Source organism: Canis lupus, chromosome 9 (genome assembly GCF_003254725.2).
Source record: "Canis lupus dingo isolate Sandy chromosome 9, ASM325472v2, whole genome shotgun sequence".
NCBI lineage: Eukaryota > Metazoa > Chordata > Mammalia > Carnivora > Canidae > Canis > Canis lupus.
The window spans coordinates 55,222,827-55,250,635 of record NC_064251.1 but is presented as its reverse complement, the minus strand read 5'-3'; the positions used below and the strand labels follow the sequence as shown (position 1 = coordinate 55,250,635).

Sequence of the window (27,809 nt, the reverse complement as noted above, 5' to 3'; positions counted from 1 at the left end):
GCTGGCAGGTCCCCTTCCTGATCAGGCCACGGAGCTGGAGTGGCTCCCCAGGCCCAGCAATGGTCTCCTGTCTGCCCGTAGAGCCAGACAACGAGGCCCACATGTGGAGCACCTCCCGTCCCTGCAGCCCCGTACATCACCACGAGGGCCACACCAAGCTGGCCAGCAGCCCTCCTCGGGCAAGCCCTGTGAGGATGGGGCCATCGTACGTGCTCAAGAAAGGTTTGCAGGGTGGGGCAGGGAGGGCGGGTCAGCAGGGCATCCACAGGGGTGCGAGTGGGGGCTCCCCATCTTAACTGACAGTGTTCCAGGCTCTGGGAGAGAGCTGCATACCCCACCATGTGACACAGACATGACCCCAAGTCCCCGCCAAGCAAACCCCAGTGCCACTCCTTGCCCCAGACTAGCTGGTGGGGCTGGGCCTAGTCCTGTGCTGTGCCCCCAGCCCAGGTGTTGAGTGCAGGCAGCCGCAGGCGGAAGGAGCAGCGCTACCGTAGCGTCATCTCTGACATCTTCGACGGCTCCATCCTCAGCCTCGTGCAGTGTCTCACCTGTGACCGGGTGAGCCCTGGGAGTAGAGAGGCCCAGGCCAGCCTTCAGTGGCCCTGGTGACCAGGTTGGGGGTGGGTGAATGGGTTGGGGTGGGTGAATGGGTTCTTCACCAGGGGGCCCCTGCCTTTCTGGATGGGGAGGGCCCTGATGGCCTGGCTCCCATGTCCAGGGGCTGGGGAGCCAACCCTCTGTCCTCTACCTGCCATCTGGTGGCTGGGCTTCGGGCTGCAGACTCTGCTTGGTAAGGGCAGGGCGGCACCCTGGAAGGTGGAAACCCAGGCTGACCTTTAACCTCACAGGTGTCCACCACGGTGGAGACATTCCAGGACCTGTCGCTGCCCATTCCTGGCAAGGAGGACTTGGCTAGGCTCCACTCGGCCATCTACCAGAATGCGCCGGCCAAGCCGGGTGCCTGTGGGGACAGCTACGCCGCCCAGGGCTGGCTCGCCTTCATCATGGAATATATCCGGAGGTAGGCCTGCCTTCCTGCCTGTTGGAGACACGATGTGCGGATGTTGGTTGAGTGGGGCGGGAGCTTCCTCAGCCACACTGGGATGGCCTGGATTGGGTGGGCCTTATCTGAAGGGAGGGAATGTCAGGGGAGTCACCAGGCGGCAGCTAGAAAGGATGACAGCAGCTGGAGAGCAGGCCTAGCCCGGCAGGGAGAGCGGTAGGCAGCTTTCCGGAGCCCCCACTGTGTGCCACGAGGCCTGCAGATGGCCAGGGGAGTCCCATCGGCCTAGAGGATGGGCCGGTGCGACCAGAGCCACTTCACAGATGTGAAGATGAGGCTCAGGGAGAGGTGATGTCACTCTCCCAAGGACACTGGGCTGCTGGCTGGTGGGCCCAGGTGTTTGGCTCCAGACCTCTGCCCATTCCACCCACCAGGCTGAGATGCCTCTCTGGGCCCAAAGTGGCCAAGTCTTTGTCTCGCCCAGACCCTGGCAGTACCCTGCCACCTGCTTTCTGTCTCCCTAGGTTTTTGGTATCCTGTACCCCCAGCTGGTTTTGGGGGCCAGTCGTCACACTGGAAGACTGCCTTGCTGCTTTCTTTGTTGCTGATGAACTGAAGGGTAAGTGGTATGTGCTGGCTGGGTAGGGGATTGCTGGGTGAGCATGCAGCTGGTTTCTGGAACTCACTGTTAGTATCAGCCCCCCTCACCGCCCCCATGTCCTGCTGGGCTTGGGACTGCATATCCGCCCAGTCCCACCACCTGGAGCTCTTAGGGCTTCATCTGTTTTTCTTTTGCTTACCCATTTAGTGGACAGAAATGATAACTGTGCTTTCATTTTGTATTTCCTTGGTTACTGATGAGCTTGGACAGTTTGCATAAGTGTTTTGACTCTTTGATTTCCTATTTTGAAATTCCCCATTCCTGTCCCTTTCCTATTTTTCTGAGTGCTTGGCATCTTTCAAACCTTTGGGAAAGCTCTTTTTAAAAATCAGATGAATTGTGATAAAACACACATAACCTAAAATTTATCATCTTCATCATTTTTAAGGATACAGTTTAGTAACATTGATGGTATTCACATTGTTGTGCAATCAATCTCCAGAACTGTTTCATTCTACAAAATGGAAACTGTCTACCCCTGTGACAGCACCTCTCTATTTTCTCCCTCCCCTGGCCCCTGGCGCCCACCATCCTACTTCCTGTCTCTAAGAACTTGACCACTTTAGGCACCTCATCTAAGTCAACTCATGTGGTATTTGTCTTTTTGTGAGTGGCCTGTTTCACTCAATGTGATGTCCTCTGGGTTCATCCGTGTTGTAGCAGGTGTCAGAATCTCCTTCCTTTTTAAAGCTGCGTCGTATTCCACTGGTAGACCATGTGTTACTTATCCGTTCAACTCTCAGTGGTCACATGGGTTGCATCTGCCTTTTGGCTTTTGTGAGAATGATGCTGCAACAAACATGGGTCTGCATCTGTCTCTTCTAGACTGATTTTATTTCCTTTGGATGTATACCCAGAAGTGGGGTTGCTGGATCGTATGGTGGTCCTATTTTTAATTTTTTGAGGAACCTCCCTGCTGTGTTCCACGATGGCTATGTCAACTTCCATTCTAGCAGTTATGCACAAGATCCCCTTCTCCACATCCTTGCCAGCACCTGTTCTCTCACTTTTTAAAAATTTCTTTTTGATTAGAGGTATTCTAACAGATGTGGGGTAATATCTCATTACGGTTTTTATTTGAGTTTCTCCTGATGATGAGTGATGTTGAGCATCTTTTTTATGTACCCGTTGGTCATTTGTTTGTCTTCTTTGGAAAAATGTCTATTCAGGTCCTCTGCCACTTTTTGAATGGATTATCTGGGGGCAGGGTTTGGCTATTGATTTGAATTAATTCCTTATTTATTCTGGATATTAACCCCTTATCTGATATATGGTTTCCGGATATTTCCCACCATTTCTGTAGGTTGCTTCTTTATTTTGTAAGTTGTTTCCTTTGTTGTGCAGAGCTTTTTAGTTTGATTTATTTTTGCTCTTGTTGCCTACGCTTTGGTGTCCTGCTTGTTTATTTTTGCTCTTGTTGCCTACGCTTTGGTGTCCTATCCGAAAAATCATTGCCAAGACCAATGTCAAAGAGCATTTTCCCTGTTTTCTTTTTTTTTTTTAAAGATTTTATTTATTTATTCATGAGAGACACAGAGAGAGAGAGGTAGAGACACAGGCAGAGGGAGAAGCAGGCTCCATGCAGGAAGCCTGATGCAGGACTCGATCCCAGGTCTCCAGGATCACACCCTGGGCCAAAGGCAGGCGTTAAACCACTGAGCCACTCAAGGACCCTCATTTCTGGGCTTTCAATTCTGTTCATTGGTCTGTGTCTGTTGTCATACCAGTACCACACTGTTCTGATTACCGTAGTTTTGTACTATAGTCTGAAATTAGGAATTGTGATGCCTCTAGCTTTGTTCTTTCTCAAGATTGTTTTGGCCATTTAGGATCTTTAGTAGTTCCATATGAATTTTAGGTTTTTTTTTTTTTAATTTCTGTGAAAAATATCACTGGACTTTTGATAGGATTCCATTGACTCTATCGATGGCTTTGGGTAATATGGACTTTTTGACAGTATTTATTGTTCTGACCCATGAATGCAGGGTATCTCCTCATTTGTCTGGTCATTGTGTAGGAACAACTCTGTCTTTGTCCTATCACTCTTACAACACTCCTGACACCAGATGTGTGGTGGTTTCCCATACCAAGCAGTTTCGTGACACCAGCTGGGTATTGAGAATTCAACTCCATTGTGACACTGTCTACCTGGAGACAGCATCAGATCCCCCAGGTTAAGGACTCAGTCCTACAGGATTTCCCCTCCCCAACTTGAGGCCAGTCATAAGTCCTGGTTGTCGCCTGTGCTTCTGATTGACCAGCTATAGATTGAAGGTCCTCCTCCTCCTTGAGCTTGAGTAATTTGCTAGAGCTGTTACTTACTAGATTACTGGTTTATTGTAAAAGGATGTAACTCAGGAACAGCCAGATGGAAGAGAAGCACAGGGCAAGCTATAGAGAAGGGGCACAGAGCTTCCACATTCTCTGAGCTCTCTACTTTCCCTGTCTCCATTATGTTCACCAACTTGGAAGGTCTCCAAACCCCTTGCCATTGAGATTTTTCCTCATGTAGGCAGGATCAGTTATAAACTCTCTGTGTAGAACATGAATGTGGCTGAAAATTCCAAACTTTTTGTTTAAAGATTTTATTTATATATTCATGACAGAGAGAGAGGCAGAGACACAGGCAGAGGGGAAACAGGCTCCATGCAAAGATCCTGATGGGGGACTCGATCCTGGAACTCTGGGATCACGCCCTGAGCCGAAGGTAGATGCTCAACTGCTGAGCCACCCTGGTGTCCCTGAAAATTTCAAATTTCTAATCATGGTTTGGTCTTTTTGGTGACTAGCTCTGATTCCAGAGCCATCCAGAGTCATCGTGTTAATTTTTTTTTTTTTAGGATTTTATTAACTTTATTTTAGAGGGAAAGAGAGAGTGGGTGCACATGTGAGCAAGGGGAGGGGCAGAGGAAGAGGGAAAGAATCCCCAAAAGCCTCCACACTGAGCAGGGAGCCCGATGCTGGGCTCAATCTCACGACCCATGAGATCATGACCTGAGCCAAAACCAAGAGTTGGATGCTTAACCCACTGAACCTCCCAGGCACCCCCAGGTCATCTTGTTAGAATGAAAGTTAACTGCCAAAAGTTAACTGCCATCACCTAGGGAATTCTGAGGGGCTTAGGAATTTTGTGTCAGGAAGCAGGGTCAAAGAGCAAATATCAGAACAAATGGTGCTCCTAGTACTCTTACCACTTAGGAAAGTATAACGACTTTAGGAGCTCTGAGCCAGGAACCTTGGGCTATGTTTTCTATAGTCTCACAGCTATTTTTGTTAGTGCCACGCAGGCATCCCTCAAATGCCTTTTCTGTTTCTGTTGAGAGGATCAGATGATTTTTATCCTTTATTCTATGAATGTAGAGTATCATGTGTACTGATTTGTGTATGATAGACCATACTTGCCTCCCAGGGTTAAATTCCATTTAGTCATCCTTTGTGTGATCCTTTTAATATGATGCTGGATTTGGTTTGCTAGAATATTGTTGAGAATTTTTCCATCTATATTCATCAGGATATTGGCTCATAGTTTTCTTGTAGTGTGCTTATCTCACTTTGGTATCAGGGTACTGCTGGCCTCATAATGAGTTTGAAAGTGCACCCTACTCAGTTTCTGGAAGAGTTTGAGGATTTGTGTCAGTTCTTTTTTAAATGTTTAGTAGAATTCACCAGCAAAACCATCTGGTCCTGGACTTTTGTTTGTTGGGAGGTTTTTTTTATTTGTTTGCTTGTTTTGTTTTTTATTGCTTCAATTTCCTTACTCATTATTGGTCTATTCAGATTTTCTATTTTTTCATGATTCAGTCTTGCTAAGTTGTATGTTTCTAGGAATGTATCCATTTCTGCTAGGTTGTCCAGTTTGTTGGTGTACAGTTAATTGGCCAAAGTGCTTCTTATGTTCCTTTGTGTTTCTGTGGCATCAGGCATAAAAGGCATAAGAGTCCTCTTCCATTTATAATTTATTTGAGTCCTCTCTCCCTCTCTCTTTCACTCTCTCTCTCTGTCATTTTGCTAATCTAGCTAAAGTTTTTTTCAGTTTTCTTTTCTGAAAACCAATTCTTAGTTTCAGTGACCTTTTTTCTGTTCTTTTCCTCATCTCTGTTTTATTTATTTCTGCTCCAATCTCTATTATTTCCTTCCTTCTGCCAAGTTTGGGCTTAGTTTATTTTTCATTTCCTAAATCAGGTTGTTCATTTGAGATCTTTCTTTTTTTCTTAATATAGGCATTTATTGCTATGAAATTCCCTCTTTGAACTGCTTTTGCTGCATCCTATATGTGCCAGTATGTTGTGTTTTCATTTTTGCTTGTCTTGAGATACTTCCTGAGTTCCCTTTTGATTTCTTTGACTTGTTGGTGGTTGAGACGTGTATTATTTGTGAATTTTTAAGTTTTCCTCCTGTTAATGGTTTCTGGTTTTATACCACTGTAGTTGGAAAAGATACTCAATATGACATTCATCTTCCCAAATTCATTAAGGCTTGTTTTGTGACCCAGCTCCTGGAGCTGTTCTGAAGAATGTTCCATGGGCACTTGAAAATGTGCATTCTGGGGCAGCTCTGGTGGCTCAGTGGTTTAGCACTGCCTTCAGCCCCGGGTGTGATCCTGGAGACCTGGGATCGAGTCCCACGTCGGGCTCCCTGCATGGAGCCTGCTTCTCCCTCTGCCTGTGTCTCTGCCTCTCTCTGTGTGTGTGTCTCTCATGAATAAATAAATAAAATCTTTAAAACAAAACAAAACAAACAAACAAAAAAAATGTGCATTCTGGTGCAGTTAGATGTAGTGTTCTGTATATGTCTGCTAGGTCCATTTGGTCTATACTCATTCAAGTCTGGTTCCCTTATTCATTTTTTGTCTGGACGATCTGCCTGGTGTTGAAAGTGGGGAATTAAAGTCCCAACTATTAATTGTAGTGCTTACTATTTCTCCCTCCAATTGTGTTAATATTTGCTTTAAATATTTAGGCACTGCGGTGGTGGATGCATATATTTACAATGGTTACCTCCTCTTGTTGAATTACCCCTTTATCACTATATAGTGACCCTCTCTGTCTCTTGTGACAGATTTTGACTGAAAGTCTCTATTATTTGGTATCAGTACAGCCACCTCTGCTCTGTTGGTTTCCATCCGCAGGGAATGTTTCCTTCTGTCCCCATCTCTCAGCCTCTGTGCCCTTAAAGCTGAAGTGAGTCTCTTGCAGGCAGCATATTGGGTTATGTTTCGTAAGCATAAATCATTATGTTCACCTCTGTTCCCATTTCCTGTCACCGTTCACTGTTGTCTGCATTTACTGCCCTAGGTGATAATATGTACAGCTGTGAACGGTGTAAAAAGTAAGTATGTGTGTTCTGGGGGTTCTCCCCAACTTCCCGTCCCGACCCCACTGTCTATCTGTGTCCCGTGTACTTCTCTGGTTCCTCCAGAGAGTTTGATCCTGACCTCACAGAGGTGACCATGTTGGGAAGGTGCTCATTGGGCCCTGTTGCCCCCACATGGGATGCTCACCACTTCTCACCCGTTCTTCCCTGCCAGGCTGCGGAATGGGGTGAAGTACTGTAAGGTCTTGCGGCTGCCCGAGGTGAGTAGAGCAGCCTCTCGTTGTCTCTGCCTGCCACTGACATGTGGTGGAGTGTAGGACAGAGGGAAACCCCTTTGCCTCAGGGAGCCTGAGCTGAAGAGGCCCAGGGCTGGGGGGAGTCTACTGCTTTGGCTGAGAGACCTACAGGGAGGGGAGGGTCCGGCAGGTGGAGGGTTTCATCTTTCACTTTGTGGCTTAGGACTCTCCCTCAGTGCCTCCTATGCTCTGCAGGTGTGGGGCAGGTGTGGGCCGAGGGTGCCACTTGGAGGAAGGCAGGTGTGTGGGGAGGGATGTGGCCACTATGCTGTCCCTGTCAGGGAACACCTTTCTGTGGAAGTGGGGCTGAGTGAGCCCTGGGCCCCCAGGGACTGGTGTCAGCCTCGTGGGGGGAGAATGAGGAAGGAGCCAGTGGCAAAGCTCTGAGGCAGGAACGGGCTTGGCCAAACCCAGGAAGGCCTGTGTGGCTGGAGCAAAGGAGACTGGCCCAAGACAGCAGGTGCTGGGGGTGGTGCTGAGCAGGGTTGGGAAGCCCGTGGGAAAAAGCTGTCTAAAAGTCAGTGCCACAGAACTGGTTGTCAGAGTTCTGACAGCCAGCTTCCTGTACCAACCAGCGCAGCTCTCGGGGACAGCCTGTCTCTACAGCCAGTGCTGTCAGTGTGGCCCTGCCATCACGTGCGTCTCTGTGAGGGGACATGAGGTGACCCCTCAGCTGGCCCAGCCTCTGGAAGGCTCTAGCTGCTAAGTTTCCTGTTTTCACCTGGTTGATGAGATCTGGGTGGGTCCCACAGTGGGCCAGTGGGGGTCCCAGAGTCCAGCCTTGAGACCCTGCTTGGTTAGCAGGGGCCACAGGGCCTGGCCAGCCCTGCCTGGAATGACCTCTACCTCCCTCGCCTCCCCCAGATCCTGTATATCCACTTGAAGCGTTTTCGGCATGAGGTCATGTATTCGTTCAAAATCAGCAGCCATGTCTCCTTCCCCCTCGAGGGACTGGACTTGCGTCCCTTCCTTGCCAAGGAGTGCACGTCACAGATCACCACCTACGATCTCCTGTCAGTCATCTGCCACCACGGCACAGCAGGCAGTGAGTCCAGCCACCCCTACCTCATCCCCGCCCCCTAGGGTATCTGTGACCAGCCTACCTCTCCCGGCACAGGTGGCCACTACATCGCCTACTGCCAAAATGTGATCAACGGGCAGTGGTATGAGTTCGACGACCAGTATGTCACTGAGGTCCACGAGACGGTGGTGCAGAGCGCTGAGGCCTACGTTCTCTTCTACAGGTGGGACCCTGGGCAGGCCGTCGTGGTAGGGCTGGGTCTGGCTAAGGAACAGACCGGTGACCTGGGGGCCTGGATGTGCGTGGAGGCAAGTGGTGCCTGGGAGGGTCCTAGGCCCGGGCAGTTAGGGTTTCAGTTTGTAAGAAAGAATCTTCTGGCTGAGGGGAAAGTGGGAAACCCAGGAAGTTGAGTTTGGGCTTTCTGTGGGGGTCCTTTGGAAGGTGATATGGCCAGAACTCTGGCAGGGGTGGCAAGGCTGCTGGGATGCTGCTGGGTCGCTGAGGGGTTGGGGAGGGCAGTGATAGGTGGCTCCAGACACGCCCCTGGCAGGTGTGGCTGGTGCCCCAGCATGGAGAGAGTCTGAACACAGCAGCTCCTGATTTTCCTGCCCCACCCCTGTCCCACCCCTGTCCCATCCTTGCCCCATCTCTGCTCTACCCTGCCGTACCCCTTGCTCTGCCTACCTGTGCCCCACCCCTGTCCCATCCCCTGCTGCAGGAAGAGCAGTGAGGAGGCTGTGCGGGAGCGGCAGCAAGTGGTGTCCCTGGCTGCCATGCGGGAGCCCAGCCTACTGCGGTTCTACGTGTCTCGAGAATGGCTCAACAAGTTCAACACGTTTGCTGAGCCAGGGCCCATCACGAATCACACCTTCCTCTGCTCCCATGGAGGTGAGGGCGCTTCCTCTGGGATTGGGGTGTGGGACGGGCGGCCGAGCCCCCCAGCCCTCCATCCCTATGCCTCCCTCCACAGGCATCCCGCCCCACAAATACCACTACATCGATGACCTGGTAGTGATCCTGCCCCAGAACGTATGGGAGCACCTCTACAACAGGTAGGGTGTCGTGCCGGCTCCTGTCCTAGCCAGACATCAGTGGGGTAGAGAGGGAAGCTGGGGAGCAAATGCCACCATGGTCCCCACCCTCCCACCCCCGCCCAGGCAGCAAAGCAGCATGTGACTGCAGCAAATGAGACACGTGCGGGCATCCCTGGGATCCTCACAGTCGGGAGGGAGAGAGACCGGCCCAAGCAAAAGCAAGCAAGTTCCCCTTCCAGCTAGTCCTGGGAGTGCCGGCTCGGGGCGGCCCAGGCTCTGTGGCCGTGGGTCTTCCAGAAGGTTCAAGTCCCTCACGACCAGAAGCATGTGGCTCTCGTGTTGAGGACCTGCCTAGGCCCAGGTGGCTCTGCAGATGGGCAGACAGGATGCATCATGCCGGGAGAGTGGCCAGACAGGTTGGGAAGGCCCCTCCTAGGACAGGCTTTGCCACCTCCTCTGGCGGGTCAGGTGCAGACTCAGCCTGGTTGTCAGTTGGCGGGGGGGGGGGGGGGGGGGGGGGGGGGGTGCGGGTCAGAGCCCCACAGAGAGCTGTGTCCCCATATCCCATGAGCATCCACCCTCCTATCTGCAGACAAGACAACCTTCTGCCTCCCTCTGAATGTGGGCTCTTGGCCACAGCAGCTCATGCCCAGTAGCCCGGAGAGGAAACGAGAATGCTCATCTGTCCTTTGGCCTTTAAACAAATATTTGTGACACAGCTGCCCTGGGGCAGGCACTGTGCTGGACGCTGGGGCACACCAGCACGCAGGTCCCCTTGCCAGTCTAGTGAGGAAGACAGAAAGGCAAACAGGCTGTGCACAGAGCACCCAGAGCTGCCCGGGGGGCGGGGGGCGGGTGGCAGCATCTAGGAGCCATGGAGGAGGAGAAGGAGGAGGAGGAGGAGGAGAAGGAAAAGAAGGAGGAGAAACTCACCACCTGGCTGGAGGTTCTTGGCCAGCTCTAAGGCCTCCCCTACTGGAACGCTCCCCTCAAGGGCTGTGTCTCTCTCTCCCTCTCTCTCCCTGCCCTCCCTCTGGGTGCAGGTTTGGGGGCGGCCCTGCTGTGAACCATCTGTACGTGTGCTCCATCTGCCAGGTAGAGATCGAGGCACTGGCTAAGCGCAGGCAGATCGAGATCGACACCTTCATTAAGGTGTGTGTGGGTGCGGGAGGGTGTCATGCCTGCAGCCTCTGTTGGGGACACATGGGGATTTGGGGGCCAAAGAGCCATGTGCAGTCAGGCTCTCTTTGCAGGGCCTGTCTTGTGGGAGAACAGTGACCAGGCATTTCAGATTTTACTGGCAGGAGGGTCGGGTTCAGGAGGCTGAGGTCTCTCTGCTTGGTGTGCTATTAAGCCACTGTGGAAAGAGCAGAGTGCTGCTGTTTGGGGCTGGGGGATTCTTTATCGTGGGGACTGTCCTGTGTGTGATAGGACAGTTAGTGTCCCCACCACGCCCCAGTGAGAACCATGGGGTTCTACAAACCAACAGGGCAGGTATATTAAGTGAAAAAAGCAAGTGGCAAAACAGGACCCAGGATGATCCCATTTAGGAAAGGGGCTTCTGCACTGGAAGTAGGTGTGTGTGAGGCCAGGGTGGGTGGGGGGTCCTGAGCATGACCCCGCCTGGGCCTGGGGCTGCTCAGAACCGGGTGACCTGGGACCACCCGCCATTCAGTCAGTAGTGGAGCGTGGGTAAAAGACCGTTGGAAACGTGGAGCTTTGTGCCCCTGAGAAAAGGATGCGTCAGTATAGTTAATGAGGGAGCAGATCAGTGTGTCCTGTTAAGTGGAGGGAACCATGCCTGCCTGTAATCTCAGTTCAAGAGATTCACCAACATGTTACCTGCGGGACCACGGGAGAGGTTTCTTTGAGCTTGTCTGGGAGCTCCTTGAGGATCCGGTGTTTTCTAAGGGAGGAGGGGAGGGGGGAGGGCAGGGGTGTTGGGGCCCTGGAGCTGACCCTCCCTTCTGCTCCCCCTGGTGGCCGCCCAGCTGAACAAAGCCTTCCAGGCGGAGGAGTCTCCCAGCGTCATCTACTGCATCAGCATGCAGTGGTTTCGGGAGTGGGAGGCCTTTGTCAAGGGCAAGGACAATGGTGAGTGGAGCATGCGTCTGGCACACCGCCTCCAAGAGAGCCACCAGGCTTCAGATCTGCCGGGAGTGCTGGGGGAGTGGGGGGCCCTGGGTCTGTGGCTGCCCAGCAGGTTTTAGGTGCCACCCTTCAGGCAAGTGTCTGCCTCCTACAGGAGCAGAGAGCACAGGTGTTCTTCTGGCCCCAGGGCTGGGGTCCCTGTCCACCCCCTTGCCGCCTCCCATGCCCCGGGGCCAGGTCACCCCATACCCCATGCCCCAGGGCCAGGCCTTCTTGCTGCAGTAGGATAGGAGCCGTCTTGCTCTGCCCCTTCCCTCACGTACTGTCCCTCATGGTACCAGACAGGGCTGCCTTCCACCTGCTGGGCCCTTTCCTTTGTGGGGTCTCTTGACCTAAATCAAGATTTAAGTGGACAGACGGCTTCAGACTCTTAGGAAAGCACATGGACATGGTGTCCTCTGACCTCTGGCCTTACAGAGGCGGAGGCAGCCTCCCGCAGATCCGGCAAGAAAGAACGGAGCTCAAGCTCTGGCCTGCCAGCGGCTGCCTCACCACCCCCAAGCCCCACATGCAGGGTCGGCAGGGCCAGCAGGCTCTGCAGGGGACATTTGCCCTTCAGGGCCTAAGTCCTAGCCTGGCCTCAGGGCAAGGAGAGGGGCCTCGCTGCCATCCAGCCCCATACAGGGGTGCCCGAGGGCTCCCTAGTGTATGTGGAGGCGGTCACGCCTGGCTGTGGTGTCGCAGCCTTGCCCTCGGGCCCTGGCATGGCCTCCTGCCAGCTTTTCCCTGGGCAGTCCTGTCCCCTGCCTCTGGAAACAGCTCTCGAGTCATGTGATGTCGAGGATGACATGAGGTCTGGAGAAGGGTGCTCAGCGAGTGGCCACTGCCATCAGCAGTGAGGGGTCTGAAACTAGTGCACATGTCCCAGAAGTCCCCTTTGCAGGCTCCAGGGATACTCCGAGTCCCTTCTGGCTCTTCAACTTCTGTGGATGAGCCTCTGGTGCCCAAGCTCCTGTCCCTGTAAGGACGTTACACAGACCCCTTGGGCCCCGGACAGCCCCTCCAGGGTCACAGTGTAGGGGTCCCACCTTGAGGCTGTCTCTTACCTGTGGAGAGGTAGAGGGCCGTGGTGGGGGGCTGGAGTCTCTTCCTGCTGCTGCAGAGGCCCAGAGGCACTAAGCCTGAGCCACGTCTGTTCCAGAGCCCCCGGGGCCCATTGACAACAGCAGGATCGCTCAGGTCAAAGGAAGTGGCCACATCCAGCTGAAGCAGGGTGAGTCTCGCCGGCGCCAGCCCTGACCTCCCAGGCCCACCAGGCTCCCCACGGTCCTTCCAGGCCGCCAGTCACAGGCCCAGGGACCCCGCTGCTCATACCCATACCCTGTGCCGGCCTCTGCCTGTCCTTTGCGTGAACCCCACACCCCAGAAACGGCAGCAGCCAGAGATGTGCCTTCCCGGGTCCTCAGAGGATGGATGTCCCACTGGAGCATCCTGAGAGTGCTATTTAACAGCTGTGCGGGGAGGTGCAAGGTTGCCATCCCTCCCTTTTGGGGCCTGGACCTCCAGGAGCCCCCCCACTGCCAGGGACCCTGACTTCACTGAGGGGGGGCCTGCAGGTTAGCACAGGCCCAGCCTCAACCAGGTGGCCTCTTGGGCCCCGCAGGAGCCGACTACGGGCAGATTTCAGAGGAGACCTGGGTCTACCTGAACAACCTGTATGGTGGTGGCCCGGAGGTCGCCATCCGACAGAGTGTGGCCCAGCTCCAGGACCCAGAGAGCTTACACGGGGAGCAGAAAATTGAAGCCGAGACCCGGGCCGTGTGACTTGGTGCCAGTCTGTAAGTCCCTTCCCTTTGCAGAGACCCTCTCCTGCCCCTGTGCGTTGGAAGAACGCATCCCTCAACACACCTTCTGTGAGGCTGTTTGGAAAAACACTCCTGTGGGCCCCGCCGGGCTGAGTGACCCAGGTGTCCCCACAGGCCCCTGCCTCTGCCCCCATCCCTGTGGAGGGTGTATCTGTGCCTGGAAGAGAGGCAGCCGCTTTGGAAACCCAGATGTGTAAAGAGGCAGAAAAGTTGTTTGGGTTCCAGTGAATAATGTCACAACCAGGAAACATCTACTTCAGGCTCTTCACACGACCAGGGCTCCTTAACTTCCTGGGTCCTTAACTGGGGCCTTTGTGTCCACTTGTTACTGTCATCGGGGCCCAGCTTTGGTCCCTGGAGCTGCAAGTCAGGGGCTGTGGCCTAGAAATGAAAGGGCGGGAGGGGCTCCAGGAGATGCTGGGAGCTGGGGTGCTGGAGTGCTGGAGCCGACTCCTCCCCAGCCCCCGCTTCGGCCCCATCCTGGGGATCACAGGAAGGCTCCGGAACCCTGGGCTGCTCTCGGCGTTTCACCTCAGACTGACAACTCGGGGCTCATTTGTGATGGGGACCCAGGGTGAGGGCCTGGGTCTGTCGGTAGAGGTGGTTTCTGGAGGCAGCTGGTCCCGGTGTCCCCGGCTGCCCGTGCTGCCCCCACCAGGGAACCAGACAATGGGACAGAAGCATACCCCGCTTCACTGTCCTTTGCTGTGAATGCAGCTTCCAGGGTGGGGACTCCCCCTTTCTCCCTGCACTGTCCTGGGGAGCCTGGGGAGGTGCGGCTCTGCTGCAGAAGCCCACCCTGGATGCTCAGTGAGGCTGCGCTGGGGTGAGCACAGGGGGCCGGGTCTTGTCTCCGGTGGCCCCCAAGCCCCTGGACGAAGCCACTGGGGCGAGCTGCCCACCTGGTCAGGCCCAGAGTGCATGGGAGCCAGGTCCCCGCACCCCGTGGCCTTCAGGCTCTAGAAGCAGATGGGGCCGGGATCCTGGCAGCGCCCTGCAGCTTATCCGGTTCCTTCCCCGCTCCCCCCAAGGTAGCATGTGGTCCAAGAACAAGCGCCCTGGAAATCCCTTGACATTTGCTACAGTCTATTGAAAGTTCCTGCTGCAGCCGGCTGCCGGCTGCAGGTCGCCCCCCGCTGGTGACAGAGGTTCCGCGCCAGGTTGCAAACTCGCCGATGTCTGCGAGGCCTGTCCATGGTCAGACTGTCCTAATAAAGACTTGTGCGTTCCCCTCGGCCCACACTGTCGTCTGTGTGCCACGCTCGCTTTGTTATTGGAGGGAGGAGGGGGGGTCTGCATGGGGTGGGGGTGGGGGCCGCACCGGGTGACCAGCCTTCCAGACCACGGCATGCGGGCGTGGGCTCGCGGGCGTGGGCTCGGCGGGGCTTGGAAACCAGGCTGCCCCTGGATCCTGCAGGAGTGGGCGAGGAAGAGGGGCCACGAACACAGGCCTTCCTCTCCTGGAACCGGGCCCAACCCCAGAGAAGTGAGGCCAGATGTGGGGTGGGGGTAGGGCAGCACACCCCAGGGCCTATCCCCGATTGGCACCGCACCGTGCCCCGGCCACTCGGGGTATACCCTGCAAGCTGGGAGCACCCTCCCCCTGGCTGACGGCGGACATTGGTGCCTCCGATCACAGCATCGCAGTTGCCGGGGTCCTGTGCGGGGAGCTCCCTGATGTTTAATGATACTAGTGTTTTATTTTCCCTGTGGCTTTGGTTGGGTTTTCTTTACACTTCTTGGGGTTTGGTGGGGAGAGAAGAATTGGAGATTTTTATGTACTTCTGGAAACACACATATACTTGGGAAATCCCATCAGATGTGAGTGTGCAGACCCATCACCGGTCCCCACGAGCCCCCGTGGGTCCCTCCTGAGCACAGCTACCCCCTCCACCCGCAGGGTTAGCTCCTGGCCTGTCCCTCATCCCCCACTTTTCTTTATAACTTTCCCACGTCCATGTGTATCTGAATCTAAGCACTGTTTTCAACTTTGCTCACTTTTGAATGTCATATACGTGGAATTCCACGGTACAGATTTTGGGATTGGCCTTTCTTGTTTACTGTGGAAGATGGGAATGAAGAAGTTCTGTCTGGAACGTAAAGACTGCTAACTCTGGGAAACGAACTGAGTGTGGTAGAAGGGGAGGAGGGCGGGGGGTGGGAGTGAATGGGTGACAGGCACTGGGGGTTATTCTGTATGTTGGTAAATTGAACACCAATAAAAAATAAATTAAAAATAAATTCTTATCAGAGGGAAAAAAAAAGTTCTGTCTGGAGGATTGAGTGATTTTGGAGGTTTGGAGACACACGGTATCTGAACTATAGGAAGGTGCGGGAGACAGGGAGGTACCACTTGACCTTAAAATCCTCCTTTATATTTTCCGTTGACACACCGGGCTTTTAAGTGGTTCTGCCAAACTTTGATGCTGGATTCTGGAGACAAAGCAGGAAGCCTCAGGTGTTCACCTCACAGACCTAGTGGGGTCAGGAAACTGGGCAGCAGGGGGGCCCCCTCTGGTCTTTCTTCCACATGTACCCCCCCCCTCCCCTTAGGCTGGTCCAGCAGCATCTTTGAGAGGAGCCAGAGCCCTCACTGGGCGGGCAGGGGAGCATGAGGCCCAGCTGCTGCAGAGTGCGCAGGCCTTTCTGTCTGCCCACTTCTGCCCACAAACCTGCGTCAGAAAATGCATTTGCAAGGTACAAGCCACCCAAAAAGTGTAGCTTCCTACCTTTCGTTCTAGATAGAATTCAGTGCAAACATAAATGACCCTGCAGGTCTCACCCCACCTCATTTTGAGCCCCACAGAGCCTTGGGGAAGCAAGTGGTGGTTTGGAATCACCCCAGCTCTTTTCCCTGCTGCAGAGAGGGGCATTGGTTGCTGTGGAGGAGCAGGGTGCAGAAAAGAGGACCGCCCTTAGGGGAAGCTATGGAAAGGGCAGTCCACGTTGCAGACAGTGTGTGTTTCTGAAAACTGTCCTGTCCTGAGGACGCCTTAGGATGCCAGCCCCAGCCCTCCCCTGGATCTGAGACCAGTGAGCAGCCTGGCCTGGGCAGTGTCTGGGGTGCCTGGGGTGACGGAAGTGGGGACAGGGCTCCGCCTGGTACAGTGGGAAGGTGTGCACACCGAGGGGCAGATGCTGCCCAGGATCCTCCCAGCCCCTCCCGCACTCTACCCTCTCCTGCACCCCCTCCTCCCCTCCAGTGTGGGGGGAGGGGGCTCTCAGATTCTGCTCCACCTTTTGTGGCACAGCAATGCCCCCAGCTGGTGGGAAGTCATTTATAAGTAAAGGTCACTCACCCTGGACAGGTAAGGTTGAAACCAGGCCCTAATGGACACACCTCTGGGAATGTAGCTCCTGATGTACACGGAGTGGCTGCTGAGTGCCGGTTCACAAACTGCGCTTTATTTAAGATTTCATTTATTCATTAGAGAGCACAGCAGGGGCAGACACAGGCAGAGGGAGAAGCAGGCTCCCTGGACCCCCGGGATCATGACCTGAGCCCAAGGCAGACACTCAAACAACTGAGCCACCAGGCACCCCCAGATTTTGCACTTTAATCCCGGGTCCAAGAGGGTGCTTGCCACAGCCTTACTGCTTCCCCTTCTTAGAACAGCAGGGGCCAGGGAGGAAGGGGTGGCCTCCTGTAGCCAGGACAGGGGGACCTTGGCCCCACTGAGCTAGGCCTGCTTCGTTTCTGTTCCAGGGGGCCCCTCCACCTTCGCTCATGATTCAGAGTTGGGGCCTACAACTCCAGAAACTTCTTTTGCTTTAAATAAAAAAAAAAAAAAAAAAAAGGGGACACTCGACACCCCTCCCCCCCAGCCTACTTCCACCCAGTACCCCCGCGTGGCGTCTTGCCTGGTTCACTGGCCCCTCTCCTGCTAGGGGTTGCCACTGCCCTAGCGGCGAGCGGCCGTGTGGTTGGGCTGGGTGCGCGCTGGGTGTGGCCAGGAGAACGGGCCAGGCCCTGCGGGGGTGGGGGTGGCCCCCCCCCCCCCAAGGCTGCCCGACCCACCAGTCGGCTGCCTCCTGAGTCAGGAGCTCTAGCTTTTTTAAAGGCCACTCACATCGGATTGTGGGAAGAGGCTAGGGCCGAGGGGAGGCCTGGCCTCTTCTTGGTGGCCTCCCCTCCCAGCTCTCGGCAGCTCTGCGGCCGCTTCACTCTCTCCCGACTGTTCTCAGCGGCCCGAGGTCCTGCAGAGGCTGCACACAGACCGCGTACCATCCCCCGAAGCCTGGGGTGGGATTCCCCGAGCTGGCGGGGAAACGGAGCCTCCCGCGGCGCACATCCTGTGGGCCCCCACCCTCCGGTGTCCCACCCCCGCGCTGGAGCCTGCGGGTACTGCCGAGCCACCGAGATGCCAGATGCCGGCAGACTGGCCACGGGATGCAAGTGTGCCCTGTGGTCCCTGCACCCCCACCCCACACATCAGGGTCCCTGAAGACCCAGAGTAGCTGCTGGCTGAATGCACGTGGAAAAAACATTTCCTGCTCCTAAGGAGCCTTCCCCAATCCGTCCTGAATCACCCTGAATCCCACATCACAGTGGCCCCGGCAGGCAGGGGTGGTGGTTAGAGCGAGCTAGGTTGCAAGCCGGCCAGAGGGGATGGCAACGGGACTTGTCTTGGGTTCACACAGTACATCAGTGAGGTGCACATGGGCCCAAGCCCCCAGCTCAGGGGCCCTGCCTGCTTCCGGGACCCGGGTCACCTCTCCGCGTGACAAAGTCCCATGACAACATAACAGAGATTATACTTTTATTTAACATTTAGAGGATTAACATATAGTTACAAGGTCAATATATAAGCCTTCCAATGGAAGCACTTTATTTGGTTTAATTCCATCTCCAGAGACAAATGGGCAGTTCCAGAACCTTCACAATGGCAATGGGCCGTGACAACACTGAAATGCCTTCAAAGTTTAGGATTAGTGCCACACACACAAATAAACCAGAAAGTTTAAAGGTGCTCAACATCAGATTAAAATAGAATTTTGGATCACTCTTTAAAGAAGTGTTGTGACGATACAAGCATGGGAGGCAGAGGCATGAGGAAGTATGAAACTAAGATTTCTGGAAAAATACTTAGCATCAATGTAACTTTTTCATGTTCAGTAAACTTTCTCCTGTAGTTACAGATGTCACCAGAAGGCATGAGGGGCCTCTGTGCTGTGGCTAGCGAGATAAGTAAGCCTCAGCTTATCTGGCCTGAGCCCGGAGGTGAGCACGATAAAAACCCAAAGGAAAATCCCATTACAGCTTTCCATGCTTTTTTATCTTGCAAAGGAAAAACCGGGTAAATGACAAGTTCCTCTCTTTCGTTTTGTTTTCAGGTCATGTTCAGGGCAGGTGCTTTAAAACTTAGTCATTCTTAAAAACAACACTATTCTAGCATGGGCGTAGACACGACAGGCATCGGGGGTGAGGGAGGAGCTGAGAAGCAGATGGGAAAGTTCCCCGTCTCTACTCTACGTGAACTGGTCCATACTCATATATAGATGAGTTCCCAGGAGGATTCCCAGAGTAAATGATACAGTTCAACTATCCTATAATAACTTATCTCCTGTAATGAGCTTGGGTTTGCAGCATTGCCCTTCCCATGCAGCTGTACAGACTGGCTGGGAGGCAAACACCCAGGTTAACACTGAGAAGCGCTTATGATCCATTCTCTTCTGGACACAGGTGGTACAGAAGGAAAAAAAATGGGGGGGGGGTTGCACAGGGGTTACAAGATACGAGCATATTCTATATTGGGCTGAACAGACATTAAAAGAACAAATCACTGCAGCTTATACCATTTTCTCTACATTGCGAGAAATTAATCTATCCTGACCCAGAATATGAAAGATGCAACGCACATGCATTACTGAGGCTCTAAAATCAATTTTATAAAAAGACCATTTAGCATCCTTGTGGAGCGGAGGAGAGTGGCCAGCTTGGGGTGGTGAGATTCAGAAGGCCCTGGAGATTCCTGATCATCCACCCACCCGCTGGAGGAGGAGCCCTTTGTGGGGCCGCCAGGACTGCCCATCCTAACCACATGCCTGTGGGTTTTGCAGGGATGCAGGGGAGGCCCGGCTTCTAGGGCATCGGCCAAGCCAGCCCTCTCACGAGATGGGGTGGGGGGTGGCTCGCTACAGGTGGGCCGCCGCCATGGGGAAGGGGCACTGTTGCCCATGTAGCAGCCCCGAGACACCCATGGTGTATGCTGCTCCGGCAGGGAGGCTGGTAGTCTTCAACCCAAGGGCCTAGCCCCCCTTCAGGGCAAAAGACGAACAGAGACAGAGACAGAAAGAGACAGAAGAGGAGGGGCTCATGCTGGCTGGCTCGGCTCAAACCCAAAGCCACTTCCTCTTTACCTGCTTTACCCCAGGCATTTGCTGGCTGGAGGCTTCTAGTCACTGATTTGCTCTCAGAGGGTGGGGTGTGATCAACCCTGGTTTGCTGAGAGGAACCACTCTTTGGGGGCCACTGAACACAGGCCCAGCCCTTAGCACCTGTCGTTTCTGCCCTGGTCCCTTCAGCTCCTATAAGACAGCCTTGTCTTAGACTCATAAAAGTCAAGAAGAATTGAGGATGAACGAACTGACCACCCAGTTACCAGAAGCCAAACGAGAGAAGAAAGAGGCCCGATTTCCTTCTTGGGCTTCGGATGGTGCCTCATTCACAGAAATGCACAGCCAATGATTTCTCTCGACTGTATCTGCACCAGAGAAGAAGGGGCTACTGCTGCTCTAAGGCATGAGTGGCCATGAGCTACATGACCTCATGTTTTCCTCAAGGATCCATAAGAAGAAGGAAACTTAGGTCAAAAAGCCAACTCGATCCCGTCTCTGGGGCCTGCGGGGCACGTGAGCATATGCAGAAGCCATCGCCACAGATCACCCGAAGGACCACACGTAGCACAGGCTCTTTGGTGAGGAAAGCACTAAAATCTTAAGATGCAAATCTCGGAATTCATGGGAAGATGGGAATTGTCACCTTGTGACGAGCTAACGCCGAGCTGTGATGCTTGTTTATAAAGTGCCACGATCTGCCATTCTCATTGACGGGGCGATGACAGGGAGAAGGTGGGCTAGGTCCTCCCTGGACCCCACGGAAGGTGGACACAAGAGTGTGTGGCCCTCGAGATGGAATTGGACTTCGAGTGGAGACTTCTCCAAGCCAGAGCACAGGCGCCAAATAAAAATGCCTGTGTGTGTGTGTGTGTGTGTGTGTGAGTGTGTGCGTGAATGTGAGTGAGCTTGAGTGCAAGCCAGAGGGGGATGCATGTGTGCATGTGTGTGCATGTGCGCGCCTGCCCCAGGACCCCCCATGGACAATCTCAGGCCATGAAATGTCGTCTAGTACAAGGTGAGGACCCATAACCAGAAAAGGATCACTGAATGGTCAACGGACTCGGGATACATCTATGACACTCAGGTGCTCAGTCCACCTGAGCACACCTGACCCTCCTTGTCCAGATTCTGTCGGTCTCCCCAGGGGGAGGCCAGTGGCGAAGTTTTCACGAAAGGCACAGTGTGAACCATGGATGGGCCAGGATGCTCCAGGTAGACCAAGGGCCAAGGCAGGGGCCCGGGAAGGAGGGAGCACGTGTCTAGCTGTCTTCCGTGGCCCCACACGCACGCTGGGGACAGGGATGAGGACACGGGACAGACCTGCTCCCGGAGAGGTGGCTGGGCTGGGCCACGGAGGAGGAGCTGGGCCACGAGAAGCATGCTGTCAAAAGAAAGGAATGAAAAAGGCAAGCAGCCGCGTGGCAGGGGCAGGTTAGGAGGGATGTCGCTTCAGGCTGAGATGTCGCAGGGCCACCGGCCCGCCCAGCCCGGGAGCAGTCTGCGTGCGCGCGGGCGCCCAGGCCTGTGGAGACAAGCAGACCGAAGGGTTTCTCCTGGGAAGGCTCACCGAGGCTCCGGCTCCGGCTCCGGCTCCGCAGCGGCCTCTAGGAATCTACAACACAAAAAGACAGAAAGAGAAAGACCTTTAGAGGGAGGCGGGCGGTCAAGGGCGGGCATTCTGCGGCCTGGCAAACTGCACCGCCGGAGGGGACAGCTTGAGAGCGGTGGGTTGTTCCCCCAGTGGGGTGCGGGGGGCACATCGGAGATAAGGAACTTTCACGGTTTCAGGCGGGCTCAGGAGCTAGCCTTCCCTTCCCTTCCCTTCCCTTCCCTTCCCTTCCCTTCCCTTCCCTTCCCTTCCCTTCCCTTCCCTTGGGGCGGTGGGGGGAGAGAGCCCCCACCGGAGACCCTGCGCCCATCCACCCCGACCCCTCTTTCTGGGGACACTGAGTTTCGGAGGAAAGAAACAGGCCTGGCTTCCCAGGAGGATTCAAGGAACGTTCAAGGCCCGATTCTGTCCCCAACCGACACTCAGACCTTTTATGAAAACATGGAACATCTTGGCGAAAAGGAAACACTTGTCACTCAATGTCGACTCAGCAATCAACAGTGAAAGTTCTTCATCTTGAGGGGGCAGGAGAGGAAGGGGAGACAGACTCTTGAAGCCCTCAGGTGCGTACAGGGCGAGAAACAGAGCAGGTGTCATCATTTAAAAGGGGGAGCAAGGGCAGATTTTTAAAAAAGCATTTGGCTGGAAAAAGTTCCCCATTACTGAAGACAAAAAGAGTTAAATCCCCGTATGACACAGAATCATTTTCTCGGAAAGGTGACAAATCATTTAAAATACACAACACTGAGAAAAATACGTTTATTAGAGAGGCAGGTACGAGGGTACAACTAAAAGGTGCCAGACAGATTCTTTTCTTTTAGGGTAAGGAGAGAGAGAGAGAGAGAGAGACAATCATGTTGGCCGTATTGGAGCAGAACTTACTCAGAACACAAGTGTCTACAATAAACTCAAGCGCGGAGCTGCCGGCCGGGGACCTAGTCCTCCCGGCTTCCCCAGTGGTTACAAAAACAAAAAAGGTCATTAGGCAGGAGAATCACCAATAAAACAAACAGATAAAAGAGTCAAACGTTAAAACAATGAATTCAAGTTATCTTTTAGTTTTTAAATGGCAGTATATACAAATATCTGGAGGGGGAGTGGCTGAGGGCTGGGGATTACGGAACGTATTTAACAAGAAAACAATTTAAAAAACAAAACCAAAATCATAAAGGAAGATAGTCACAATCCAACTGACCCACTGGACGTTCCTCTAGTCTAAATATTTTGGCAATTATTAAATAGTCATCGTAGATAACACACACACACACACACATGCACACACACAAATGCACAAGCACAGAATAGCTGCTTGGAGATCTGGGCGTTGGGAAGCAGCAGCCCCACGGGCTGGGATGGGTTTGGGGGGACAGTGTTCTTGGGGGTGCCAAGCAGATTGAGAAACCAGGTGGGGAGGACAGGCTTCTACACATACACTAGTCCCCTCTAAATGTGTCTCAAAAGGAGAAAACTTTCTAAACAAGTTGAGACTTGGCTTCTTTCATTTTATCAGAAATAAAATTTAGGAAAGAAAACCAAAGTATACGGTGGGCAGAAATGGGGATTCTGATTCTTTGGGAATGGTTTCAGGACTTCTTCGAATACTTGGGGTGCACTGACCGGCTGGCACTGAGCTGTGAAGTGTCTTTCACTGTTCTGTCCCTACCCTGAGCTGTCTCTGCTAAGGCTTGGGGCACACAACTTAAAATCATGAATGTTAACTTATGTGCCCAAACCCGACCCCCAGCTCCCACAAACCAACTGATCCAATTTCTGAATCAAATTGGTGCAATTGTTAAGGAAAAAAAAAATAAAGTAAAACCACAACAACGTCACAGACGCCATACTTTCCAAGGGAGGCTTCAAAAGGCTCATGTTGTCTTGGCCGTTTTAAGGCTTTTTCACTGTTTGGTTTGCTTCCTGCTGCAGTTCATAGGCTGGAGCTGAGTCCATCACTGGACAGAAAGCTCTGATTTTAATATCTTAGGTCCCCCATTCGCTTGGGTCCATGCCTAGTGCTGTGACCGCCCCCTGCTCCTGAAGAGGAATCCCTGTGGTTTCAGGGTCAGCTGAGTTACTTGCTGCAAATATTTATTTATTTATTTATTTATTTATTTATTTATTTATGCTGCAAATATTTAAAAGGGGGAACAGAAATGATTTTCCTGAGGGGTCTGGGGTCCAAGGTGAATGGCTTTATCAATGTTATGTCAGTAAAGGTAGAATAAGGCAAAAGAAATCTGAATCATGAAATTATATTTCAAAAAGCAGGCTGACCCACGTCTGTTTCCTGCTTTTGGTATTATACTACAGTTATGTCAGAAGCCACCGCTGGAGGACCCTGGCTGAAGGGCACAGGGATCGATCGGGTTTTGCTGTCTTTGCAACTTTCTATTATTATTTTTAAAGTAAAACGTGTGTTAAAAATCAGGCTGCCATTAAAATTTATTAAATTTCATTTCTGGCGGTCCTTGGGACATGTAGTGACCTTTCTGCTAGAATCCAAACAAGCACCTTTAACTCCCGCCAGGTGTCAGACTCCTGATGAGCTGCTGCTGCTTCATAAATCAGCTTTTTTTTTGGGAGGAGGGGGTAAAGTCAGCTTTAAATTGACTTGAGTTTATAAAAGGGGTTCACAATGTAAAAGCAAGGAGCTAATTTTCTACTTCAAAGTAGGAAGGACATGAATAAGTAATTCTCAAAACCAAATAAAAAGAAAATCTGAGCCTGACACCTTTACTGTGAGCCATTCATAGCTGGTTCTCTGCGATCTCAGGGTAGATTCCCGGAGTGGGCACAAACAATGGGTTTGGTACCCATCTACATGTGACCGACTTCACTACGGATCTTGCCAATTTGAAAAATGCACATCCCCACGTGACCCAGATTCCTTTCAAGGTGGTGAAATACTTTATTTCAGTCTGGCAATGATTAATTATATAAATGAGCTAGCAATTCTAAAATGACTTTCAGTGAATTCATGTTGGGTCTTAAAGATACCAACGATTAAAACAAACCAACCAACAAACAAACAAAAAACCTAACAAACCCAAAACACTTCTGAGAAGTGATGAGCTGGGGTCTGTGTGTCGAAGCAGCTGCTGCACCAGATTCTTTTTACAGCCCCACCTGGGGACGTGTGAGCTGAATACAGCTCCACTTGCCACCAAACCTCCAACACAAGCATGCTAGGTTTTTTTGTAAGTTCTCGAAACAGTACCAGGGAATCTGATCAACCCTGTCAATGGCAGAGGGGAGCTCAGTGGCCTTTTTTTTTTTTTATTTTTTAAGTGGTCTTAAGTAAAAAAAGTCAACTGGTTCATTGTTACCAGGCTTTTCTCCGGATTGCAACTAGTTGTTTGGGATCATGCAGATGTGATAGAATGATCACAACGATCTACCAATGATCTTAAACACGTTTAAGGAAAACTATACACTTTCAGTACCAAAATAGGAATCATCTTATTCTTTCAAGCAGGGGGGGAAGGTTTTATTTACGACTTCCTCCGAAGCAAGTGACTGTAAGATTAAACAAACTAGGGTAGTTAAAAAACAAAACAAAACAAAACAAAACAAAAAAACCCAAAACCTAGAGTAGTTCAATGTGTTAAGTTACCAAATATAACATTCTCAGGTGGTTCAATTTATGGCAGATTATGGCAGATGCTTGCTAGAGATACGAGAACCAAAGTCTTACCCGCCCCTCTGATGTGTGTGGACTTTTTAAATCCAGAGATACCAATTAGAAGCTAAAGGCAACTTTTTTTGGGATACCTACAGATACTGCCAAAGTACGAAATGTTTATCAGATTTCAAATGACAGAACCGTAAATTGGCAGTTGGCAGCTTTCCACATCATATTTCACGAGCAAGAGAAACATGATTATAGTCAAAACTAGCCAAGGAAATTCGGGTGTTCAGTGGATGCCTACAAGTCCACCGTGTGGCCATGTGACAACATGCACTCCGGTGTCCTCCATCCAGGCTTTGGAAGAACCGCCTATAACAGTCCTAGTGGTAAGGAGAGACAACTCCATTTTTTTTTTTAACAGTTTTTGTGGGTTTTTTTTTTTTTTAAGTGGTATTAAATATAAGTCTTAGCACCTTTGGCATTTTTGTCCAAATAGACTTCGACGTACGAAGTAGGGACATAACCCTCTTCATCTTCATTTCTCCGGATGCGGGTCCATCCGTCACCTTTGTCTTCCTCTATCACGTACAGTGTTTCTCCTTCCACGACGGAGACGGTCCCTTCGTTCTGACCTGGAGGAGCAAGAACAGAACCTGTCAGGCAGGCTTCTGTCAAAACAAGGCGGAGCACACAGGGGAGCAAAGCAATGAGTAGACTGCAGCAAGCGACAGAGGCATGGACCCTTCCGGGTCCCTGCAAGGGCTCCTCCCACTCGGAAGCTTCCAGGCCCTCACCCTGCGGCTCTCCAGCTCTTCAGAGAGCCCCCCTCCCCCACCCAGGAAGCCAGGTGTTTCCCCAGGGAACATCTTTGCTCTGCTCTTCCTCTGTCTCTAACTTTAATGACACCTTTTCAGACACTATCCCCGCTTCTCTTTGTCTGGCCCTGGTTCTTGTCAGGAGCTCAGGTTCCACTTCTGCCTGAAACACACGTCCACCTCCATGTTGCCCTGAACCTGGGTGGGCTGTGTCTCCTCCCAAACTATAACTTCCTCCTACCTTCCCACGTAGGTGGGGCCCTAGGAAGGCACCTTCGAGAATCCTCACTTCCCATCAGCCATGGGTCTGAGCAGTTTGTTGACCTCGGCATCTCCGGGCCAGCTCTTTAACCAGGGTCCCCAAGGCCACTTGCAAAGACCAGCGTCCCACTGCGCACACAGCATTCTGGAGGGCAGATTGTCTGGGGAGCAGCCTCCAGGGGTGCCGTGGGGGCAGGGCTGAGGCCTGGGAGTGAGGTAAAGTCGGCAACACTGAACCTGGTGCTTTCTTGTCGCATTGAACGTGTAGCCTGGCGTGAGGACATCCGTAAGCTCCCTCTGTCCTGGAGCTCCCCAAATCTCCCTGAGCTTGGACTGCTTCTTACACAGCATCCTTAATATCTTTCTATGGTACAGCGTTCTGGCAACTCTGGGCTGGTTTTTCTTTCTTTCCTTTTCTTTCTTTCCTTTTTTTTCTTTTCTTTTCTTTCTTTCTTTTTCTTTCTTTCAGGTTATTCATTTATTCATGAGAGACACTGGCAGAGGGAGATGCAGGCTCCATGCAGGGAGCCCAAGGCAGGACTCCATCCCAGGACCCCAGGATCACGCCCCGAGCAAAAGGCAGACACTCAACCACTGAGCCACTCAGGTGCCCCTGGGCTGGTCTTTCTAACCCTTTATCCCTGTTCTCAGATTGGCCCTACGCACATGATGATAAATGTCCTAAGGTACAGCTCTCATGGTATCATCATCAAGACAAGAGCTCCAGAAATATTGGATGAATGGATGAAATAATCATTATTCCATGCTATGTGCTGCAAATAAGCTCCCCAAAAGCTGTTGTTCCTTTGTATGGACCAGTGGGCAAAGTACACAGCCATGAATTAGATAATGATGGTGATGACCATGAGCAGAACAACAGGGTAAGAAGAGAGAGAAAGATCTGGAAGGCTTCGGAAGAAGGTCCAATCACAGCAGAAGGGTCAGTGTGCGCAAGCAGGGAGCCAGGCGGACGCAGGTTACCTTCGAACGTGTAGAGGGCTTTGCAAGTCCCGATGGCGGGCAGGGGCTCCTCCTCATCAAACTCGTCATCGAAGTCCGTGGCCAGCACCTTCACCTCACCCTCCTGACTCTGCTCCTCCGTGTAACTGCCATCCGGGCTGCTCAAGAAATGAAACCACACAGCAACTATAGCGACTGCCCAGCAACACTCACAGCCCCTGACTGCTGTCACAAAGGCCATCTCAGGTCACCTCGTGTGCTCTGTCACCAACCCACATGGCACCAGGGACCCAAGTGGTGGGGAAAGGTCAGGTCAGGCACCACTGGCTCTTTGGTACAGAACAAGCACCTTACACTCATTTCCAGACATGGGACATGAACACAAAGCAAACTTGCTTCCTGCCGGACAGCAGGCTCGGTACAGATACTGTACCTCTCACGGTCCTGAGCACAGCTGTTGACAGTGGCCGGGTTCTGGGCATCGAACATTCCACTCTGCCGGCGGCCCTGCTCACTGCGCGCTGGCAGCCTGCCTTCCACCTCAGCCAGCCAGGCCTGCAAGCAAAAGCCACCAAAGACCTGGTCTGAGCTCAGCTGAGGGCTGGACCATAGAGTCTGAAGGCCCCAAATGAGGGGGGGCTCAATGGTCACTGAAGCTGAGATTCGAGAACAATCACATGGGGTAGGGGGCCCCAGTGTATCTGCATTCAGCTATATAAGGGACTCACAGGCAACTGCTTCCAGTTCATCTCACCTTGGAGAGATAGAAGCAAATGTGTTTAGACAACGGTCACAATGCGACAGAAAGAGCACTGGACTGCATTACACTCTTGGGCTTTTTTTTTTTTTTGCATGGACCTCGAATTCACAACTGTGAGATCAAGACCTGAGCTGAGATCAAGAGCCAGAT

The 27,809-nt window shown here is 52.5% G+C and overlaps 2 protein-coding genes across 25 annotated transcripts in view; one reads left to right on the top strand and one right to left on the bottom strand.

Moving 5' to 3' along the window:
- The window catches only part of USP20 (ubiquitin specific peptidase 20), a 43,311-nt gene extending 28,788 nt beyond the window's left edge, over positions 1 to 14,523 (top strand). For 6 of the 7 annotated variants that reach the window (XM_025475457.3, XM_049114987.1, XM_025475458.3 and 3 more), the window contains 15 exons: positions 82 to 222; positions 446 to 561; positions 852 to 1,024; positions 1,531 to 1,625; positions 6,962 to 6,995; positions 7,195 to 7,240; positions 8,141 to 8,321; positions 8,394 to 8,520; positions 9,016 to 9,185; positions 9,268 to 9,349; positions 10,375 to 10,483; positions 11,323 to 11,425; positions 12,624 to 12,695; positions 13,086 to 13,260; positions 14,319 to 14,523. In XM_025475457.3, the coding sequence (XP_025331242.1) occupies positions 82 to 222; positions 446 to 561; positions 852 to 1,024; positions 1,531 to 1,625; positions 6,962 to 6,995; positions 7,195 to 7,240; positions 8,141 to 8,321; positions 8,394 to 8,520; positions 9,016 to 9,185; positions 9,268 to 9,349; positions 10,375 to 10,483; positions 11,323 to 11,425; positions 12,624 to 12,695; positions 13,086 to 13,246 (1,610 nt within the window). In that variant the 3' untranslated portion in view covers positions 13,247 to 13,260; positions 14,319 to 14,523. The remainder of the gene's footprint in view (positions 1 to 81; positions 223 to 445; positions 562 to 851; positions 1,025 to 1,530; positions 1,626 to 6,961; positions 6,996 to 7,194; positions 7,241 to 8,140; positions 8,322 to 8,393; positions 8,521 to 9,015; positions 9,186 to 9,267; positions 9,350 to 10,374; positions 10,484 to 11,322; positions 11,426 to 12,623; positions 12,696 to 13,085; positions 13,261 to 14,318) is intronic. The other variant, XM_049114986.1, reaches the window with a different exon arrangement.
- A 3,507-nt stretch (positions 14,524 to 18,030) lies between these two features.
- The window catches only part of FNBP1 (formin binding protein 1), a 152,155-nt gene continuing 142,376 nt past the window's right edge, over positions 18,031 to 27,809 (bottom strand). For 9 of the 18 annotated variants that reach the window (XM_049114980.1, XM_049114979.1, XM_025475468.3 and 6 more), the window contains 3 exons: positions 27,333 to 27,454; positions 26,921 to 27,060; positions 21,981 to 25,495 (listed from right to left, as the gene is read on the bottom strand). In XM_049114980.1, the coding sequence (XP_048970937.1) occupies positions 25,317 to 25,495; positions 26,921 to 27,060; positions 27,333 to 27,454 (441 nt within the window). In that variant the 3' untranslated portion in view covers positions 21,981 to 25,316. Of the gene's footprint in view, positions 21,239 to 21,980; positions 25,496 to 26,920; positions 27,061 to 27,332; positions 27,455 to 27,809 lie in introns of those variants that run through there. The other 9 variants (XM_025475471.3, XM_025475472.3, XM_035721046.2 and 6 more) reach the window with 3 other exon arrangements.